The 21,790-nt window shown below is 37.2% G+C and overlaps 2 protein-coding genes across 2 annotated transcripts; one reads left to right on the top strand and one right to left on the bottom strand.

Moving 5' to 3' along the window:
* Positions 1-1,102: 1,102 nt before the first annotated feature.
* Positions 1,103-6,993, bottom strand: RB195_007985 (uncharacterized protein; the record flags this gene model as incomplete). Its single annotated transcript, XM_064181920.1, has 13 exons — positions 1,103-1,187; positions 1,309-1,394; positions 2,177-2,284; positions 2,339-2,470; positions 2,546-2,624; positions 2,850-2,937; positions 3,420-3,565; positions 4,114-4,199; positions 4,945-5,089; positions 5,285-5,385; positions 6,570-6,712; positions 6,871-6,907; positions 6,979-6,993. 13 exons carry the CDS (start codon positions 6,991-6,993, stop codon positions 1,103-1,105), a joined length of 1,251 nt encoding a protein of 416 aa, XP_064038673.1.
* Positions 6,994-10,973: 3,980 nt separating this feature from the next.
* RB195_007984 (uncharacterized protein) lies at positions 10,974-21,280 on the top strand (the record flags this gene model as incomplete). The annotated part of the gene is made up of 7 exons (XM_064181919.1): positions 10,974-11,045; positions 11,140-11,214; positions 13,259-13,341; positions 18,539-18,653; positions 19,117-19,229; positions 19,400-19,524; positions 21,216-21,280. The coding sequence occupies 7 exons, from the start codon at positions 10,974-10,976 to the stop codon at positions 21,278-21,280; spliced, it is 648 nt and encodes a 215-aa protein (XP_064038672.1).
* Between the last annotated feature and the right edge of the window lie 510 nt (positions 21,281-21,790).

Here is a 21,790-nt window from a genome sequence, read left to right as displayed (position 1 = left end):
GTATAGGCCCAACCCATCCGAAACCACCTCAGATTCGCGAGGGGTGATGCCTTTAAGTTATTCATGATTTCTATTGTTTCTTTTCAAATCTTCTTAAATTTTGATTCTGGATGCTACATACCTCAAACATGTCCACGATATACTGCTCATTCTGATAATAGGCTCAAATTATTTGCAATATTTGAAGAGTATGAGTGCATGGAAAGTCTAGAAACGTCAAATGTTCGAATTGAACTTTTTTGATTGTCGGTTCCAAGTGTAATATCTTAGGGAATGATGATTTGTTCTGAATGAAGAATTAAAAGCATATTTTACTAATGTTCTGACATTCCAAGCTCTTACGACGGCAGGTTGCCGAAACGTTAACGGTTGTAGAGGGTCAACAATAACCTTCCTGATCGTTTTAGCTCCTGCTTCACATTGACAGTAGGCAGGTTGCAGTCATTACGCCAAGGTTTAGTGAAAATTAAGCATTTACGCTACTGAGAGATGACAGAAGAACTCTTAAAAATTCCATAGTTGTCCATCTCTCTTTTTTAAGGGACTTGACATCATAAATAAGAAGCCGAGCCGGACCGAAGATGACTTTGTCCTCATCTTTTGATGCATATCAATTCAAAAAAATTATTCTGAGCTTCTCCAGCATAAATTCAGCCATAGTAATCGAAGTGGATGAGTGTTATGCACCAGATCAGTTAGAAGCACTCGGTTTAGATTCAAAATTCCCCTGGAACCAACCAAACCCATCATCTCTCCGGAGCAAATTGCTATCAGACTTGCTTGGGAGGGTTCTTAAACAATTTGAATACGGATATTTACCTACATTCTTGTGATTCTCGGATCTTGCAAATCCACTTTTTCGAATCTTGTCAACGATCGCACATTTCCTCTGGTCTTCTCCAATATCTCTATATTGTTTGTTCAATTTTTGATACTTCTAAGGTCGACATCATAGACGCGACGTAAACTAAATATTTTGAAAGACCTCCGTCGTTTGTCTAAGGAAGTCCAAACTAACCATGAGAAAATTTTTGACAGAGAATAATTTAATGGATAGCTTTTTTATTTTTCCATACATAACTAATATGTGTATTTACGATGTTCAACACAACCCAGAAACACAGGACGATTGGCAGTCTCCGCACAATTTTCCTCTCTTATAGACATGCTGGTTAACAATATTACCGCTGCAAAAATAAATACTGATTTTTTGAAATGTCTTCCGAAAATTCATGGAATTTTCTGCAAAATAACTTCTACTAGAGAACTTATGTTAAAATAATATTATAATTATGCCAAGAAACTAACGCTGGGCTGTAGCGACAAACGGTGAAGGATTTTGATGGACAGTTGACAACTGCGCATCCGACCTTTGTTGTGGTAGCCCAGGCCATCTAAAATCAAAGCGAACTATTACCACCAAAAGTTGTGTAAGAGTACAAGTTAGTAACACAGGTAAACGCATCACTCTACGAATCTGAGGTGGCACGGATTTCAGGTGGAGTGTCCGTATACGGGGTCGCACATTATGGAGACGGAGAGTATATCCGCTCATCTCTCACTGCATCACTGAAAACAGCCGCCTCCAGAATGCTGTTCTGTACGACGCTATCTTCTCCAATGCTCCACCTCTTGCGCCGCCTCCGCTCTGCGATTCGTCGGAAATCAATTCGGACTGTCCCGATAGGCAGTAAGGGACGCCACGCGTGCAACAGTGGCGCGCTGCAACAGAAAGCATGGTATAAAACAGCATTCAGGGGCCGGCTGCTTGCAGTGATGCAGGAAGAGATGAACGGAACCACCCCGTCTCCATATGATCCTTTTTTTATGATCTGACTCCATAAAAATGGGCTGGAAGATGCACAATGCTGGCGCACTTCAATAGCACTCGTTGGAAAATGGCGCCTCGGAACGCTCGAAGCCGTATCTTCCGGGCCGTTTTTTACGGCAATTAGGAAAAATTGGACGGAATAACCCTTCTCTCCATAATATACGATCTCGTATACGAATACTCCACCTGAAATCCGTACCACCTCAGATTCGTGGCGTGATGCCTTTAACGACCTATGAGTATAATTAAACGATCTCTAAAACCCCAGTCTTAGTGTGAAAGCGAGAATAGTGTTTCTGAAAAGTTTTCTTATCTAAACTATCTAGTGTACTAATTCAGCCCCACTTGAGTGAATGCCACGGGACCATCTGGCTTGTCTCTCACTCTGGCACGGAACAGCATCGCTGCATTGACCCCTCTAATGGTGATTTGATTCCACCATTGATCCATTGCCTTAATTCGATGTGATCTATTTCGTATTTTGATTATTCTATAATCTTCACTTACGGTCCTAACTGCTTGTTCCGAATTATTCACCAGGACGCCAGAGTGGACATTTTGACCTTCACCCGAAGCAGCTGATGAACTGCATGTTTTGGCTTGAGCAAGTGCGCTTGATTCAAGATTACAGTCATACTCCTTAAAATAAGCTGTTGCAAGTGTATAAAAGTACGGCGTACGTAGAAAAATGATAGGTATTAATCGAATGCGAACCATTTTGTGCATATTGGCAGCAGTGGGACAATTCTCTTTTCTTCTTCCGTTTATGACCTGCCCTTGTGCTAACTTTGACCTACAAATTTGATAAACTTATCACTTAGAAATTGATTTCAAGGTTTTCTCCTCAATCAAACATTGGAAAAATCTAGCAGATATGCTTGATACACAAACTAGCAGTAAGAATGAATCTCATTCGCTCGAGGTTATTCTGAAGCTGTGGAATCACAAGCGACCAGTGTGGTGATTCTACTCTTTTTCAAGAGTTTTTCCCCATTTTGGTGACGTCGCGTTCACAAACCTGTATGAATTGTGCACTTCGATGACAGCGTTTCGTACGGCCTCTGTCACTTCAGCGGTCTGACACTTTCCTGCTGTTGATGGTGCTGCTAAACAAAAAGAAAATCGATCTAAACAATTGCTAAAACGAAGTTTGTCTAGCTTATGCTGGAAGTAGAAATTTGATGGATCTTGCTTTAAAAAAACTTTATTTATCTGTATTTTTTGTGAAGTCTTAGTTCTAGTCTAACTTCGTTCTAATTATAGTGTATAACAATGATCGAATCGAGTTAATGAGTGAAAGAGATTGCACGGGAAGAAGTTTCGAATATTTGAGAACTCTTTGTATGTCACCAGATATCACCAGGAAATATTTTTGTCAAAAGCATTTTGCTTTCGGAAAACAAGAAATACCTTTAGAAAGCTACAGTATACTACTAACTACAGATATTCTTATTTTTTTCGATCAGGGATCAGTTCTATAGATCATTTTCTGGAAAAGAGGATGCATTTGCTAGCAATTCGCTGGAATAGCAAACAAACATTCGGTGTTATTCAACTTCTTATCAAGTACAATGATGTATTTACAGACCGGTTGTGGATGAAGGACTGGGATTCGGAATCATTGCTTTGGCGGTACAAAGACTGCTTTTGCACGTTGAGGGAGTGTAGATAGTGCAGTCTTCGTCCTTTGTACAAGGAGTGCCTCGTTCATACAATGTTGCATTGTCAGGAACACTGAATTAGAGGAAGCCTGAAATCCGCACCACCCGGATTTCAGGCGAACCTGGGGTGGTGCAGGTTTCAGTGCTTCAATTTAAGCACATTTGAGAAGAACCAATAGAAATCATGAATAACTTAAAGGTATCACCTCACGAATTTGGGTTGGTACGGGTTTCAGATGGGTTATGCCTATACGGGGTTGTAGACTATGGGGAGGAGGGTGATTCCGTCCATTTCTTCCAATTGCCGTAAAAAACGGTCCGGAAGATGCGGCTTCGGGCGTTACGGGGCGCAATTTTGTACGAGTTCGATTGGAGCGCGCCAGCCTTGTGCACGCGCCGAATCTTCCCGGCCGCATTTTTTTACGGAAATTAGGAAGAAATGGACGGAATCACCTCCCTCTCCAAATCTAATCTACTATGCCGTATACGAATGCTTCTCCTGAAATCCGTACCAGCTCAGATTCGTGGAGTGAAGCCTTTACGTAGCGAAGATATAGTCACTCCACTACGTTACGATTTCTATGTGACATGAAATGCTGACAAAACTCTAACAAAACTTACATGTTGCTGTACATACACGTAATGACTACCTTGTCTCCACACTTTTTATGATGACATCCTATTGCTGTATTTCTGTCATAAGCAAGCTGAAAACGCTTCAACGCAGTTACAATGGAAGAGAACACTACAACTTCAACAAGTAATTTTAGGGCGGCGGATAACTTCCAGCGAATAACTTTGCTTCCACAATTAGAACTCCAACTTCCAACTATACAAATAGAACTCTATTATTCTATATTATTCAAAATGTGATCCTGATGCTCTGTTACTGGGAACTAGCCAGTGCTTTGCATTGATGTTACGTATATAGTTGATTCAAACGTTTGAATCTCGCAATGCAAACAACTCTTTCTGTGTTCGGCAAACGTTGACTCTCTGACGAAACAACTACTGTAATACACATAAAATATAAAATCCATACTTCCTTGACTTTTCCCTCTCCTATCTCGTCAAGATGAAAACTTATCGACAAGGATTCTGTCATGTTTTACTTTCTAAGACGAAATTCTTACAAATACCAATCTCTCCAACTAATTGATTCCACTCTGCTTTTTCAAGTCGCAGGGAAATTAGAGTGGAATCAATTAGTTGGAGAGATTGGTATTTGTATTTTTTATTTCTAGTTTTTCTGGTCTCTGGAAAACTTTAGGCACAACAATCCAGACGTGCCATGAATACGTGTAAATCGTTGGCATGAAGAGTGATTTTTAGTAAAAATTTAGAAAAAAACAGCTATTCAAAAAGCAAACAAACATTTCTTAACATTGCCAGTGACGAGGTTTTTCATTTCGTTCATTCATTTCTCATTTTCTAAAAATTGCAAGAACCTACATTAGCAAATGTGTACAGTCGTTTGTCCTCGTATTTGTTAGCATCGCTTCGTAGGCCATAATACAGAACAGGTTGATACCATTGTTTCACCGCATCCTTCAGAAGTTCAGCTATTGCAAGGGCACTGACCGCTTGGGTTTCGTACCTACAGCAGAGATTCCTGCCAGATCAGCTATGCCGCATGGTTTTTTAGGATTTCGAACCATCTCCAAGTAAAAAAGGGCCTTTAAATCTTTCAAGCAATGCGGCGTGGAGTGGTATAAATAACGATTCCAGGAATCAAGTTTTTTATCTTCAGAACTTTTCTCGAGTTGTTTAAAAATACTACAATGGTTCTTACACTTGAACATTCTGTCCATATTTCGCAGGTTCCGCCAATGCTGCAGAACACGAATCACCTACAGCATCAATTGCCGCCTGTTCCAGATCGCAGTCATACCTCTGAAAATTTGGAGCGTAGAAACACGGCTACAAATGTTATACAGATTGTGCAGAAGGAAATAGAAAACTATGTTAGTTAATCCGATTTCAGATCATATAAACAGACCAATAATATCCTCGTCGCTTACCTTCCCACTTTTCTTCTACGAATAAACGACGAAGGGTAAAGTGGCAAAACAAAATGAGGAACAAATGATAGATCTTTAGTTCAACAAAAAGAAACGTCTGCTTAAAGGCATCAGCCCACGAATCTGGGGTAGCGCGGGTTTCAGGTGGGCAAGGCCTATACGAGATGATTATGTAGATTATGGAGAGGAGCGTGAAGGCGCGCTCCAGTCCAACTCTTTGTAGAAAAAACTGCGCCAGAACGCCCGAAGCCGCATCTTCCGGGTTGTTTTTTTACGACAATTAGGAAGAAATGGACGGAATCACCCTCCTCCCCATAATCTGCGACCCCGTATAGGCATTGCTCACCTGAAACCCCCAGCACCCCAGATTCGTGGGATGATGCCTTTAATAAAAGTCTGTGTTCTGTGTTTAAGCATCCACTAATCTTCTCTTGCTCTAGCTAGTCTCGTACACTGACTTCAAAAACGATTAAGAAGGTTACATCAGTGTCGGTAGGAGCGCAAGCGACAGAAAGTGGTGAGGCGGAGTGAAGCTATTCTCCCGGCACCAAATTGGTATTGTTTATTTGTTATAGCAAGAAGAAGTGAGACGGGCGGAGATTAGGTAAACGGCATGAAACCGATAACGCTAAAAAGTTGGAGAAATAAGAATATTCATGCGCCAGTACGCGAAAAAGTGTGAAACGAGTCTTTCAAAAGCGCATGAGAAGTTTTTGACAAAAAGTCTTCTTATGATTGCAATGGCTATATGCTTACCGGGGAGGTCTGTCAGGATGGATTGTTCAAATGTAGTATGGAAAGGAGGAAGTGAGCTAACGACGTAAGCTATGTCATTGATCATTTGCGATCATAACTGAACATCTACCGAGATGTTACCAAGTAAACTTCGAGAGAATTTTTTTCTTGCTTCTGGTTCTTTTTTAAAAGGGTTAGTTATTCAGTTGAATAATCTGACGTAGAGGAGTAATAATAACTTCGTTTACGAATACGTATGATGTTCTCATTTGATTTACATGAAGTGGAGCAAACAATAGAGAGCGGAACCGTTTTCCATACCAAACTGTACATATTCTTCCCGGCATTCAAATTTCCAGCATAATTCTTGGCCGCTCCTCTAACGATTTTCCGTCGAATATCATTATGTTCTTTACGAATCGCTTTTCGTTGATCATCAGTTGGTTCATTCGCAGGACATATCGCTAGAATAATAATAGTTACGCATTCTAGCGCTAAGAAAGTGTATGAAGTACCGTTTACTCAAATAAAATAAACTGTAAGTAACTAATTTTTAAATTACTCTTTGTCTTTGTGAACAAATGTATTCCAATCTTACGTAGCGTTCATTATTCAAACTTACACGCATGCGTTACAGCTGTGAAGGACAGAAGGAGAAGCTAAATTCAATCGAGTAGTAGTGATAACAAATATAAGAGGAGACTTTTTACCTCAGATATGAAATACTCACCACCAACATCCTCATTTGATGACAGTTGCTGGCAGGATGAGCAAGCACAGCCTTTTATTCGCCCACATTTACAAAAATGTTCTTTTTTTTCAAATGGTGCATTTCACATGCATAGTGATACATTTACCTTGTGCAGCTACAAGAACAAATCGAACAGCTGAATCGTTCTGCACCGCCGTTGCATGTCAGAAGATGCTTGTATGCACCTGCCATGAGACTTTATTTGTACAAGAATATAATTTCAGTGTAATTTTCCAGGCTTGACGGTACTGACGACGATCACATCTTTATGAGTAGAAAGGGCTAGGTAGAGTTGTAGTTAAAGGCATCACCCCACGAATCTGAGGTGGTACGGATTTCAGGTGGAGTATTCGTATACGGGATCGTAGATTATGGAGAGGGGGTGATTCCGTCCATTTCTTCCTAATTGCCGTCAAGAACGGCCCGGAAAATGCGGCGCATGCAGAGGACTGGCGCGCTCCAAGCGAACTCGTTGTAGGAAATAACGTATCTTCCGGCCCGTTTTTGACGGCAATTAGAAAGAAGTGGACGGAATCACTCCCCCTCTCTCCTTAATCTACGATCCTGTATACGAATACTCCACCTGAAATCCGTACCACCTCAGATTCGTAGGATGATGCCTTTAACTACAACTCTACCCTTTTTTACTCATAAAGATGTGATCGTCGTTAATTTCGTGATATCGTCAAGTATGGCAAATTACACTGAATTACAAATTACATTATATTCTTGTGCAAATAAAAGGACATATGTGTATATGATGACGGATATACGTGTCGTAAAAAAATTGCACCAGTCTGGTTACGAAACTCGACCCCGGCTAGCACTTCCGTCGAGATCTCACTGCAATCGGTTCCACTTTTCCGAGCGCTTCGATATGAATTTCTGGGAAATACTTTGGGACACTGACCAGGACTCAACGTGCATTCAAAAATTATGTCGACTTCAGAACCTGCGAAGTTCAAGTGCAGACGATGGTGATCAATAAATATCATGCTATCTAATAACACGGTGAGTCCGTATGCGTGTTTGTATCTTTGTCTGTGTTTCACAAAAATACTCCACAAAGATGGAGAAACTTTGCACCTGTGGGGCTTGCATTCTACCACTGATCCACTGTCAATAGCTATATAAATTGATATATTATATTTATTGCCTGCCACATCCATAATGAAGCGCTATAAAAGCGAAATGAGTGTTGCATGTTCGCAAATCAAATCTCATCGACAACATTTTAGTTTTTATTTTTAAAAAACATTTTATATATTTTTTTCATTTTATTTTTTAAAACATTTTTATATTTTATATTTTATTTTTAAAACATTTTAAAACCATAACGAAACATTTTAAAGCCAACACCCCATGTAACGAGTTCGAGTTTTAAAATTTTCAGGAATTAACTGGATCTCGGACTGGAAGCGCTATGTATCATTTAAGAAATCCACGACAGACGGTTTTAGTCCTACAATACAAGAACTTTTGATCTTAAAAAAAATTGTTGCAAAGGTTGAATTAATAAATAACAACAATTAACGATATAGTCTTTTAACGAGAAACGAATTAACGAACGAACGTTCTAAAGCCAGGGGTGCAGTTGCATAAGCGGCTGCGCTCGAAGCGGAGCAGTGAAGCTAGCGGTTGTCGTTGTTGAGATGGGACCCTTGCTATGTAGCTGCTCCACTCATCTTTGCAGTTCGAATCGCTCGCAATAACGAGCTCAACTGCGCCGCTTCCACCGTATTCTTTTACGCAACTGCTTTGAACGTGAGGTCATTTTTACCCGTACGTAATTGCTAAAAATACCCCAGAACCAATTATTCGCAAAAAAAAAAAGTGATCATGAGTGATTTTTCTGTAGCAGGTATTTCAAATTTGAATCCTATTTAAAAATCCCGATTTAGATCAAACAATTCTTCCCCACAAAAAAGTGACCTATTGATTGCTGGGTGTCAAGTTCAGTTCGATGTGAGAATTCTAAAATTTTCGTCGCTAATTTTCTCGCACTTATATAACGCACACATTGTCATCCCGACTTGGTGGTTGCATCCCGAAATCTCGCGATTCGACAGGAGTTTTCGTGCTACGATGATACTATTGCACTCAAATTTAATTGAATATTAACGAGAATTGAATTAATGCAGAATTGTTAATCACAAAAAGTGCAACAAATAAAAAACGTCAATGTGTAACGAAGAAAATGATCGCAGAACAGCAGTAATTCAAGAAAATTAAAACAAAAACAAGGGGAAAAAAACGGAACGAAAAACGAAGCTTAATCAAGCTAATGCATGTAGAACTGCAAGAAATCCTATGTCTTATATCCTTATTCGCATTTATTTCTGGATATGGGCCGTAAATTTCTTTCCGCATGTAATCAAACAAATAAACACTTTACTATGGCTGCCTCGAGAATTTGCAGCGTAGCAAAAAAAAATAATAAAATAAATCTACGAGTAAAAAAGAAGGATAAAAGATAAATCCTTTTCCTCTAAAATTGAGAATATCTACAGTGTCCGATGATAAACAGCCATGTGATGGTAAATATGGAGAGGACACAAAGAAAATTACGAATTTAAGTGTTCATTTTTCGTTTTCTCTCAAAAAAATATAATAATATACTTATTATAATAAGATTAATCACTGGATTAACTCTGTTAAGTGGCAGGACAAAAAAAAATTGAAGAGAGTAAATGAACAACATCCTAGAAATGAAAAAAAATACTATCGGCATCGTTCATGTCCGACTGCTCTCGAATTTTCGCGTATTGAACTCGTAACCTGTTATTGATTTCCTTGATCTCTACCCAGGATTGGTGTTGATCTCGATTAGCAGCCAGCTAAGTTTCGGCGTTATTGCCCTCGTTAGGGCTTGGAGAAAATCAGACCGATCAATAATTTAACCTCTCAAACGCCTTATCACCGCACAGAAAGCATTCAAACGATAGGCGAACTCAAAGGACAACATCTGGACGGGGGCTTACCTCATTTTCCTGAGTTTAGTAACGTAACAGACCACCACGTAGCATAAGTACAAGTCACAAGGGTTTCTACAGGGGCCCTTTCCCGTAGATCAAATCAACCCGCCACAGATCCTGCAGTCAATAAAAAGCTACATACGTGTTCAGTACGCCGACAAAATTCGGGGACAGTTGAGGATGGACGATACTACGACAGTATTTCGTCTTTTTTTATTTCTAGGAAGTTGTTCATTTATTCCCTTCAAATTTTTTTTTCATACCAACTAATAGAGTTAATCCTGTGATTGATCTTATTATAATATGTATATTATTATTTTTTTTCTGAGAGAAAACGAAAAAGGCACCCTCAAAATTGCAATTTTTCTTTGTATACTCTCCACAATTACCATCACATGGCTGTTTATCATTAGACACTGTCATTATTCTCAATTTTAGAGGACAGGATTTGTCTTTTATTCTTCTTTTTTATTTGTAGATGTATTTTATTTTATTTTTGTGCTATGCCGTGAGTTTGTAATATGTACATTATTTTTTCGAGAGAAAACGAAAAATAAACGCTCAGTTTCGCAATTTTTCTTTGTTTTTCTTGATACGGGGGCCGGTTCGCTTGTGATCGCAATCCACTCATCCTTTCTGTGAATTGGTATCCCAGGTGTCTCAGGATCGATCACGTTGACCCCTCGGGACTTCCATCATCATCAGAATACCATCTCACTGTGACGATATTCTTAAGCAATGGGCAGATGTCCCTTCACGTCGTCGGTCCGCTTCCATTTATGAAGGCGTGGCGTGACGAATTATCTTGGTGTGTGTGTGTGTGTGCAGAAGGGTGGAAATCGATTCTCGGACGGCGTGCGGACGGACGGACGGACGCACGCTGCCCAGAGGGGTGGGTGGTGAAGCAAGCAAGCTAGCCAGCCAGCCAGCCAGCCAGCTAGAAGAGCCCGTAGCGGTGGACGGTAGGACGATAGGACGAACGGCGGACGGTTGCCTTCGATGGGCGACTACGACTACCTCATAAAATTTCTCGCCCTCGGTGATTCTGGAGTGGGAAAGACCTCGTTTTTGGTGAATTTTTCTTTCTTTCTCGATCATTTTTCTCATCGTTTAACGATCTTCCATAAATGTGTTTTTTACGGTAGAAAATTATTTTATTTTATAGCATCGATACACTGACAACACTTTCACCGGACAATTCATATCCACCGTAGGAATCGATTTCAAGGAGAAAAAAGTGGTAAGAGTTTGAGAATTTTGTAATGTTATTGTTATTGAATCGGAATATTTGGCGATTTACATAAAAAAGATGTCCATAATTTCTACTCAACATCAAAAATAAAGACTTCGGGAGGTCCCAACCATTCAATAATCGTCATTTTTCCGGCGGCACTGCGGGAACGAAACAGAACCTTTCGGGGTTTTTTTTTTGCCATTAGAGAAGAGGAGAGAGGTTGCTACCCGAGCGAATACATAGATAACCGGCTGACCATCTTTCTCCTGCAAAAATTCCCCCCGAAATATTGAATTTCCCTCACCTTGTTAAGTTGGACAAATTGAATTCCACATTGTTATAACGCAGTTTGCTCGTGACTCCCAGAAAATTGTCTTCTTTACTACTAATAATTCTAAGAAGAAGAAATATCCGATTCTACGATCATTCAGGATACCAGACCTTGAACCACTGGAAATAATAATATGTTAAAGGTTTACAAAAATGTCACCATAATTTTCCACTTTTCCATTTTTTTTTCTCTTCAACTGAAAATCCTTTTCAATTGATTACTTCCATGATTCTACTGATAATTCCCATTTTTATCCTGAATTTCTAGTTAGTTTAGATATTTTATTTTTAGTTTTGGAAACAATGTGGCTTCGTTCTTTTATCCTATAATAGATTGCAATAAACTAAAACATTCAAAAATTTCTCGTGGAAGAATTCTTTTGAGAAAAACACAGTAAGCTGCTCTATTGAAATGCATTGAATATTATTTTGTATCCATAAAAATGTGGGCTAACCAGGTTTTTCCGCTAACCAGTGGTTATCCAAAAGTATGCTCAAGTAATGTCATGTGCTTGAAGACTGGTTAATGCTTCAGGATTCAGGAGAAATTATTCCCGACCGTGTAATTATGCGAAAATGGCTGTGATGACGTTAGAAAAGAGAAAAAAAAGAAAAGAAAAAAAGATGGCCATCAGAATTTTGGTGTTTCGAAAGAAAAAAATCGTTACTCATTAATTTTCTGTACAGCTAAAGGATATCAATTTTGAAAGAGTCCTTGTCCAGGAAATTATCCATCTATCGGCTTTTATTCACCTTTACAACACCTTTACGTTCACTAAAACATCCTATTATTTCTAGAATTGTAAAATATTTTTGGAAACCAAAACGAAAAAAAACCAAAAAAAGAACTCTTACAACGTGCGTTTAATTATTTCCCATTTGCAACTGGACAATTTTTTTCTTTTTGTGAGAAAAAAGAGAACATTTATAAAACTCCACGCACAGGATATGTACATCGATTCCAATAGAAACTTCTAGATTCTAGATTTTTTTCGGTTTTGCGAATATTCACACCCGCCATTTCTACGGGGTTTTTTTTAATTGAAGGGTCAAATTTCATTTTTGAGATCGACGATATTCGTCCACTCCACTCACTCGGAGGAGGGAGCTTTTTAGTCATCGGGCAAAGTGACTTCTTTTATTTTTTCCGTTTATTCATTTATGATAGGTATCTATAATTTAATCTATTAAAATACAAAATTTTTGGTCTGAAAACTATTTTAAAATAAATTACAATAAAATTTATTTACAAAGAAGTTTATATCAATAAATAAATAAAAATAAATAATCATTACATCAATAAATAAATATAAATATATAATAAAAATATGATGTTGTGTATTTCACCTTCTACGTAACACACAGCTTTCCTTTCTCGAATCCGAAATCCTTGTGCCAAAATCCGGCGCGTATTTCTTTTAGTATTTAAGAATCAACTTAGCTAGAGGGGAGTGGATATGCTAAGGCCTTAGACTAGTCCATTAAGGTCTGGAATTATTCCTGGAATAGAATTATTAAATTTTATTGGTCCATTAACATATGAAATTATTCGCGGCAACGTTATCGATTCCCCCGTCGCACCACGTCCGTCTCCTTGGCATCCGTTATTCTCCAGCAGCCAGTAGCTGGCCAGTGTTTACGCACACACACTTAATAAGGCTAAAGATAAGGGGAAAACTATGGAAATCGACGAAATTCTCCGGAGTACATTTATTTATAGGTTTATAAAAGTGCTCGTGGTGGATTTGGTGGACGTGGACAACGGGTTTTGTTACAATTATGGGATACAGCTGGTCAGGAAAGGTACCGGATTTTATTTATTTTTTCTTTACAAATTCCCTTTTTTCAACTCTCTTTCTCTCATTCAATCCACAGAAACTTTGTATCTGACTGTGTCTGCAGCCAGTCTGCAGATTGCTTGCATCTGATGAGGTTTTTTTTCCTCGATGGAGGTTTTTTTTCTTCCCTGCACTTTTCTCCTTTAAAGTAAATCATTCTGATTGAGCATTTGGTTTTGTTCCCTTCGCTTCAGGATTTTTCTATCCGAGTTCCATCTGATAACGTCAGAAATCTCGTGCAATATCTTCAAATTTCCTATAAATCTTATAATTTATAATTATAACTTTTATTTATTTATTTATTTTTATATATTTACAAAAAAAAATTGATTTAAGTTCCATGCTCTTTTTATTTATCCACATTCACAGTCAAAATAAAACTAAAACGAAAAAATCGAAACGGAGAAACTTCTGTGCCCTTTTCGACAAAAGTAAACAACAACATAAACAAAGTGCTGGTGCAAGTGAAGAGCTGCATGCCTTAAAACAAAAAAAACTCAATTCCTTTCCCTACTTCATTTTCAATTCATTTTCTCTTTAATTCGCCGATAAGAGACAAAAGGGGAGATTGGATTTAGACGGTTTCAAAAAATTGTACGGTTGCTAAACCTTTTTACAACTGCGCTACAACCGCCAAAGCATAGTAAGGTCACATTTTATACAATGCTACTATATTTTCATCTATAAATTAAAAACTGCCATTAAAGACATTCTGCCAAGAAAATCCTCGATTTTGAAGGATTTTTGTGGTCGGAACAGAACGAACTTGCAGGGGATGCATCGATAAGCATGAAGAAAAGTTTATGTTTAAGAATTTCGTGTGCCTCATCGCATCTTGTGGTAAAATTCCAACGAATCCTGAAACGAATTCCTTTTGGGGCTTCTGAAAAGTGTTGCAAACTAGAAAAGACGGAAAAGCCAGACGTTTCAGGGAACTTTTTTTCCTTGCTGGAACACTGATTGGCCATTTCTTTCAGTGGCGTTGCGCTGAAATTTTCTTGTGTCTTTTCCAGTGAAAGGGAATCATGCTTATAAGATTCTCATTACTTCCACTTTTGAGGAAAATATTGAGAAAAAAATTGAGAAGAGAAAAAATTCAAAACTGTGAAAATTTCCATTACCAAACGAAATTCTTATATGGATTATTCATTGCACGCTTCGTAAATCCCCAAACTTTTGTTTTTCCTCGAAAAGAGTTAGTGGAGAATCGAAATGTTTGATTTTCAATGAACACCGGCCTGGTAAGATGTTGTATTGATTTTTGACGAGCTGTACACGAGTTGATTAATCGATTTTATTGGACAACGTTTCGTCTCAAATCGTCTTTTTCAGATCCTGAAATGAGCGATTCAATTCACATTCTAAGCGATCAAATCTCTCTGCAGCTGAACAGAGAACTCTGATTTTAATTTTTTGATTCTAATTTAAAATTTAATTTTTTTCTAATTTAATACTGTAATTTTCAAACCACTAACATAGCAACTACAATAAAGTGGTCATCTCGGATTGGAGAAGCCTAATGGTGGCCTCTGATCGATCGATTATGAGAATGAATGATTCGAATGAATTATTCGGATCGGAAGAGCCCAATCCGAGATATGGCAAGAGTTCCCGTGGAATCGAGAAATGCATCCACCTTTAAGATTCATTTGAGGGTTTTTCGTGTGGAGCCAAAATGAATCCAAAGGTTTTCAAGCCGGGGTTTTTTCAGATTTTAACCTTAATTTGAAAAAATTGGGTCCGCTGAAAAAATAGTCTTTCTGTTCCTTGTTCCATGAGCACATTTAGGCACTAGATGACAACTCATGTCACTCATATGTTTAGCTTGAGTAATAATCCTCAAGGCTAATGTTCACAGCATCTTTTCCTTGCCACCATCAGCGTCAATGCAAGATCAGTTACCTCCTCCTCCTCGTCCTCCTCCTCCTCGTCTCGGTTCGAATGTAATTTGCCATTTGGAACGATAGAAAAGGGCGCCTTTGGCAATTTAATGCTTTGTTCATCGAAATAAACTCGGAAAATGTGAAAGTGCAATCCAATTAGCATTCGAATGGCGACAATGACTTCGACAGAGTGGAAAAGCAGCATTTTTAGGATTATTGGATTCCAAGCCCAAAGAAGGTGAAATTTGGGAAACGGGAAAACACGCAAATGCACGTCATTAGTAGTCATCCGAGTTATCCATTGAAAATTTCCATGAAAAGCATTGACCGTGCATCAGCAGCAGTTTCAAAAATGACCTTGGATGATGTCATACTTTACATAGTTACAAGGATTTGCAAGGATTATCGGAATATGATGCTATTTCATCGAAAAACTAGAACAAATCATACGTTCGTAATAATTTGTAATCATAGCGCACCTAAATATTGGTCTAAAAAATTTCTAGAGGAAATTAACATAAAGTTCAAAAAAAGTATCCGGTAGAGAATTAAATTCTATCTGAAATGTCGCGGCCAATATTCCTAAATTCCTTTTTCCTGAGCGCGAAATTAAATTTAGAGAAAAAACATCATTACTTATGCATCAATCTAATACGTAGCATCCAATCTAATACGTGAAACCCCTCTAGCATATACAGTCATAAAATTTGACGGAAAAATACACAAATATTTTTGTAGAGTTCATTTTATTATTATTTTTTTCGAATTTTGAAAGAAAATTTTGTGTCGAAAATTATTCTTTTCTGATTTTGTGCTCAACATTTCGAGTAGGGAGTATTTTAAAAGTAAATCTGTAGTAAATCTGTAAAGTGTACGTGGAGAGGTTGTTTTCAATTGGGAGAAAAAATTGCAAAAAAAAAAACCTGCAGCACACAAATACGTTAGATGTAGAATATCAATCACATTTTGCCTTTTTTCTTATACTTTCTTTTTCTTATCATTTATTTTATTGTGTTATTATTTTTTTCTTATTATTTATTTTTTTTCTCAAAATTCCTTTTTTCTCCTCTTACGTGTTTCCTTCTCATCTACTGGATTGCCCTCTACGCGTTCAGCGTGAGCGTCTACCTTCGCTATTCTCAATAAATAAATAAATAGATAAATAAATATATAAGTAAACAAATAAATATGCAAGTTGAAAGTTGATTAATCAGCGTTATCTTTCAACGTCTACCTCAGAAACTACTGAAAAATGACCGTTATCCATATTGTTGTGCCGTCGGCCTTCCGAAACATTAGTTTCACGATTATCTCAGCAGAGATCTCTGCAAGACATTGAAAATTTTGTTCCTGAGGTTCCTTTTTCGATCTTAAAGTTTTTTTAGTCCATTTTTGCAAGTAACTCTTGATTGATTTATGTGCAAATCCAGCAAATTGACTCCATTTTACTGAATCGGAAGATTTCGTGTCTTTATCTTTTGCTGGGAGTCTTCCACCGGATCACAACTTAATAATAATGGCTCTTAGGGATTCCAGAAAAACACAAACATTTCCTTGAGTCTCACAGTCTTTTCGTTGATCAAGAATGTAGTATAAAAAAGTTATTTGGGCTTCAGTTTGTTCCTCAAAAAAAATTTTCAATCCTGAAAATTCTTCAAAAAATTACTTTCGAATTTCCCAGCTGAATCCACCTCAGACATCATTTCTCGGAATAATCTGTGCAATTAAATCAATTCTTCGTTTTTCCCTTAGGATACTGCGCACTTTCGTGGATTTCAGAGCGAATTAATGATTTTGGCAGAATTTTCGATTTTGGCTCCACTTTAATGGCAAGCAGAATTCTTGGGATAGTTTATTAAGCGTCATAACGAAAATCACAAGAAAGTGCACTCTAGAAAAATTCTAAATATCTCTACAAGGATCGATTTGACCACGAGGATTCGACTGATCGTCTTACGCGACGAATAAAATTCTTAACACTCGGTACCGATCATGAAATAAAATGAAATGCTTGTGAAATGGTTTTCCTTTCACCTCCTTTTTTCAAATTTGTCTCTAAGGGTTCGGGTGCAAAAAATCTTCTTGCATTCTTTTCTTTGTACTTATATTTGGATGTTTTTTTCATTTTCTGTGTGTATGTGTCTTTTTTCACCCTCTTCGTTTTAATTATACAGTTATCCATAAGTTTGCTGGTACTAAACCTCTTAAATCTCTACATCTTTCCTCAATGCGCCCTCTCAGTGGGTGATTTTTAGATGAGTTACTAGGAATTTGGTGTAGATAAGCTGTTAAGAGCACTCTGAACGATTTATTCACTATCCAGAAAAGTTCAGTCGCAGAGATTCAATTTATTTGAAATTAAATTCTGCCGCCGCAAAAAAATTACCTCCTAATATTTCCATGGAAGATGGAAAGATGGAAGTTTGGACTTGTCTCCGCTTGCTCTCTCTTATAGAACGTGGAATTTCTACCGTAGACCAGTGGAGATCTGGTTCAGGTCTTCTCATCGGAATTAGTCGGAACTATTTTCTTCCCGCCGTAGACGTCAATTCTGATGAAGGAAAAGCTCGAAAGAGCCCCTAATGGATGGATGGCAGCGTGTCTTGTCCTTCGAAGCCCGTAGTGGCAGCAAATTGACAGCTCTCTGACGGCCACGAAGCAAAAAACTTTCCCCCGCCGACGAAATCCCTATTCGCTTGAAAACGTTTGTTTCGAATTCGTTGCACTTTTCATTTTGGAATTCTATAGAGAGATTTCCCAGGATTGCTATAGTGTCTTCCGGAGCGTGCAAAAAGTGAATTCTTAACAATTTTGTTAAAAGAAGTCCTGGGAAGAAATATTTGCAGGATTTTGCAAAATTACAACTTTCAGCCAGGATTTTTTTTTCGAAAAAGAAATAATAATAAACATAATTCGAAGAACAAATAATAATAAATATAATAATAATAATTGAAATATAATAGGAGACTTCGCGCTGTAATCAATGAAACGAAAAAAAGTGAAAAGAAAAAGATGAAGAAAAAGAAAAAAGACACAGAAAAAGGATGAAGAAGGAAAAGTTCACTTCACTGAAATACACATAGCATATCGTGTACATTATTATGTATATTTATTTATTTATTTATTTATTTATTTATTTATTGCATGTATTATATTTATATTATATTATTTGTTATTATATTATCATGTTATAGTATTATTTATTACTATGTTTTTTGTTCATATTTACTTATTATTACATGTACATATTTGTGCTTCATTAAAAAAGATAATTTTCAGATTTCGCAGCTTGACGACGGCATTTTTCCGCGATGCAATGGGTTTCATTCTGATTTTCGACATCACCAACGAACAATCGTTCCTGAATATCAGGGATTGGTTGTCACAACTTAAAGTAAGTTCACCGTTGCAATTTGATTGTTTATTCTTGAAGACTTCAATGGAACGGATGTGACCATTAAATGCACCCTCTGAATGGAGGTTTGCCGGTATACAGTACCGACGGGATTCTGCTCAGGACCCACGGCACAGAATGCTTTTGCGGAACTGAGCAAATTGACTACTGACTACTTTGAATGACTATTCAAATACTCGAACTTCGTCTCAGGACCTGAGCGTAAGGGCTTTTTTTTTACTTTTCGGGCATAAGGCTGCCCGCAGAGTTCAGAGCCGCACAGGCGCTCGCTTTGGCGGCTCAGCGGGCAGCCCTATGCCCGAAAAGAAAAAAAAACCCTATGCTGAGGTCCTGAGAAGAAGATCGAGTAGCTCTGGAATTACTTCTGGATTTTCTCGCAGGCGTCTCGCTTCTCTTACGTATTTATACTGAAATTCCGAAAAAAAAAGAGAATAAAATTCAGGTCCACGCATACTGTGAAGCTCCAGACATTATAATATGTGGGAATAAAGCGGATTTGGAAAATAGACGTCAAGTTAGTACGGCACGTGCGAAACAGTTGGCCGATCAATTGGGGTGAGTGTTGTCCGGAGCTGCCCGGTTTTGCACGTTATTTCAGAAGCGGTAAATTAAATTTCGCGATTTCTGGATGTCCAGAAGCATGCGGAACATACTTTCCCTACATTTCTTCTGCTTAACGTTCAATCCGTAGAAAAAAATCCAGCTAATCGCTAATTTTTCCCCAGTTTACCGTATTTCGAAACGTCTGCGTGTACGTCGACGAACGTGGAACGTGCGGTTGATTGTCTACTCGACTTGGTTATGCAACGAATACAACAAAGCGTAGAAACGTCTGGACTTCCTCTTTCTGGTAAATATTTACATAATTTCACTCTAAAATACTCATTAATAAGGCTACTATCAAACTCACAAATCAATTATCGAACGAAGGAAGGAAAAAGGAAAAAAATAGGAAGGAAAAAAACGAGAATAGAAAGAGAGTGCAAATCGGGGATTTAATTAAACACATTCCGTATTTTCTCCCATTCTCCCATCTCACCCATTTATATTCGAATCGAATCTAAATTTCAAATTTCCGTATAACGCCACAGCATTAATAGGGTGAAAAGAGAGCCGTGGAAAGAAAAATCCTGAAATGTGGACCCTTAACGGATGGAGAGGGCAAGTAGCAGAAAAGTGGACGGCTATAAATTCACTTATCTCAGTAGTACAGCTAAGAGATTACTATTAATTCCTAATAATATCCAGTAACTATTTACTACTTTACAACTATTTACTATTTTTTCTAATATATGGTTATTTTTTTAAGATTTTTTCTTATATATCTAATACTAATAATTTATTATACAGTTTATAATACGAAAAAAAAAAAACTTCTACACCTTCTTCTGGTTTTCCTTTTCCTATATGAATATGAAATATGTTCACGTTCCACACTTCACCGTACATGATTAAAGGTAGCCCATTGTCAAGTATTTAGCTAATATTTTAATGTTTTGACGGTGAGACGAAAAAAAAAAACATTAAAAAATATAAATAATAACATAATATAAAGAAACACATTTAAAAGTTCAAAAAAAGAAGAGATCTACTATTAGAACTGGGGTCTATTTTGTTTTTACTTCGCTCTATTAATTTTATTTACTATTTATTTACCCCTTCTATTTACTCTACGAAGATAACAGTATTAGGTTGAGGAAAACCTATGGAACTAGAAAACGACATGAGGTTGTTACCTAAGAGGTATCCGTTCGTAGAGGGGTCAGAGTTCACACGGAGATTTGTTGGAAATCAATAATAATCAATCGATATTTCAAAACAATATAAACGATCCCGGTAAGCAGCATCGAAAAAGCATTTAATTCCACAAAAATATACGGCAAACCAGTAATAAGGAGTAAATCGTTGATAGCAGCGTTCTCGAAGTCCTTGTTTCCGGTTATTAAAAATAAAAAGAAAAAAAAATAAAAATAAATTTAGTAAAGTAGGTGCTCATTTCAAATGGATAAGAACAATTTTAGGACATACTGTGTATGTCTGTTGCATCTGCTAGCATTATTTATTTATTTATTTATTTAATTCAATACAGAAAAGGTATGCTGGAAATACTTTCCCTTTAGCTACTTTAGCTTTATTAAAGTAATGTACTTTAGCTTTACCTTAGCTTTATTTCATCGCACTTTTCATATTTTTGACCGGGTGAACGTATGTAATTAATCATTTTTCTGCCTTAAAGAACACAGATTTCTTCTTTTTCGAGTCACATGATTTGTTTTTAAGTTTAGAGAGCTAAGAAATGTAATATTAATTCAACAAAAAAAAAAAACAGAATTTTGGATCTTAGCACTTACTGTATGCCTAATTATGGGACCTAGAATCCACATATAGAGTTTTTTCTTCTTTACCTTCTTTAGTGAACTCAACGCACATCTGCTAAGTCGAAACAAGATTTTCTTTTTTTCATATTTTTTATCTTTTTATATCACATATTTTTAGGATTGTTTATTCTTTTTATATTTTTTATTTTTATATTTTTTTCAGATTGCCGAGGAGTGAGTCTGGATGCTGATTTACCATCAACTTCTTCATATTGTGCGAATTGTTAACCATAAGCACGGCGATTTTTCTTCACAATTTTTTTTTCTACCCCGCTTTTTCAATGCGTATTCTGAACAACCCTCAAAATTTCTTCCGGTGTGTCGTGCCTATACTTATTCAACAACAACAACAAGAAAACGCTTCAATCGAAAATTTCTCACACTTTACGTGAAATTACATATTTTCGCACATTTGCCAAGTCGAGTTGAGATTTTTCTTCTTTTTTCTATTTTTTGTTTCTCAGTCTAGTGTCGCTATTTTTGCTTGTTCCAATCATTTTTCCACTTTTCAAATCTGGTATTTCATTTACTTAATCGATCGTGTTGATCTGATCTGATTTGATCTGATCTGATTTTACGCCACATGTGGATATTGTTTTTATTTCTCGTTTTCGCTAGTTTTGTCCTATTCTGAACAATGAATAACTACAGCTACATATCATTAGTTACTTTAAACGTCTTTCCGCGCTGCCCGCTAAAACATTCCCAACAAATTAATGACTTATATGTACTAGTAAA

The sequence above is a fragment of the Necator americanus genome, chromosome I (genome assembly GCF_031761385.1).
Source record: "Necator americanus strain Aroian chromosome I, whole genome shotgun sequence".
Classification (NCBI taxonomy): domain Eukaryota; kingdom Metazoa; phylum Nematoda; class Chromadorea; order Rhabditida; family Ancylostomatidae; genus Necator; species Necator americanus.
This window is presented reverse-complemented; position numbering and strand designations above follow the sequence as displayed.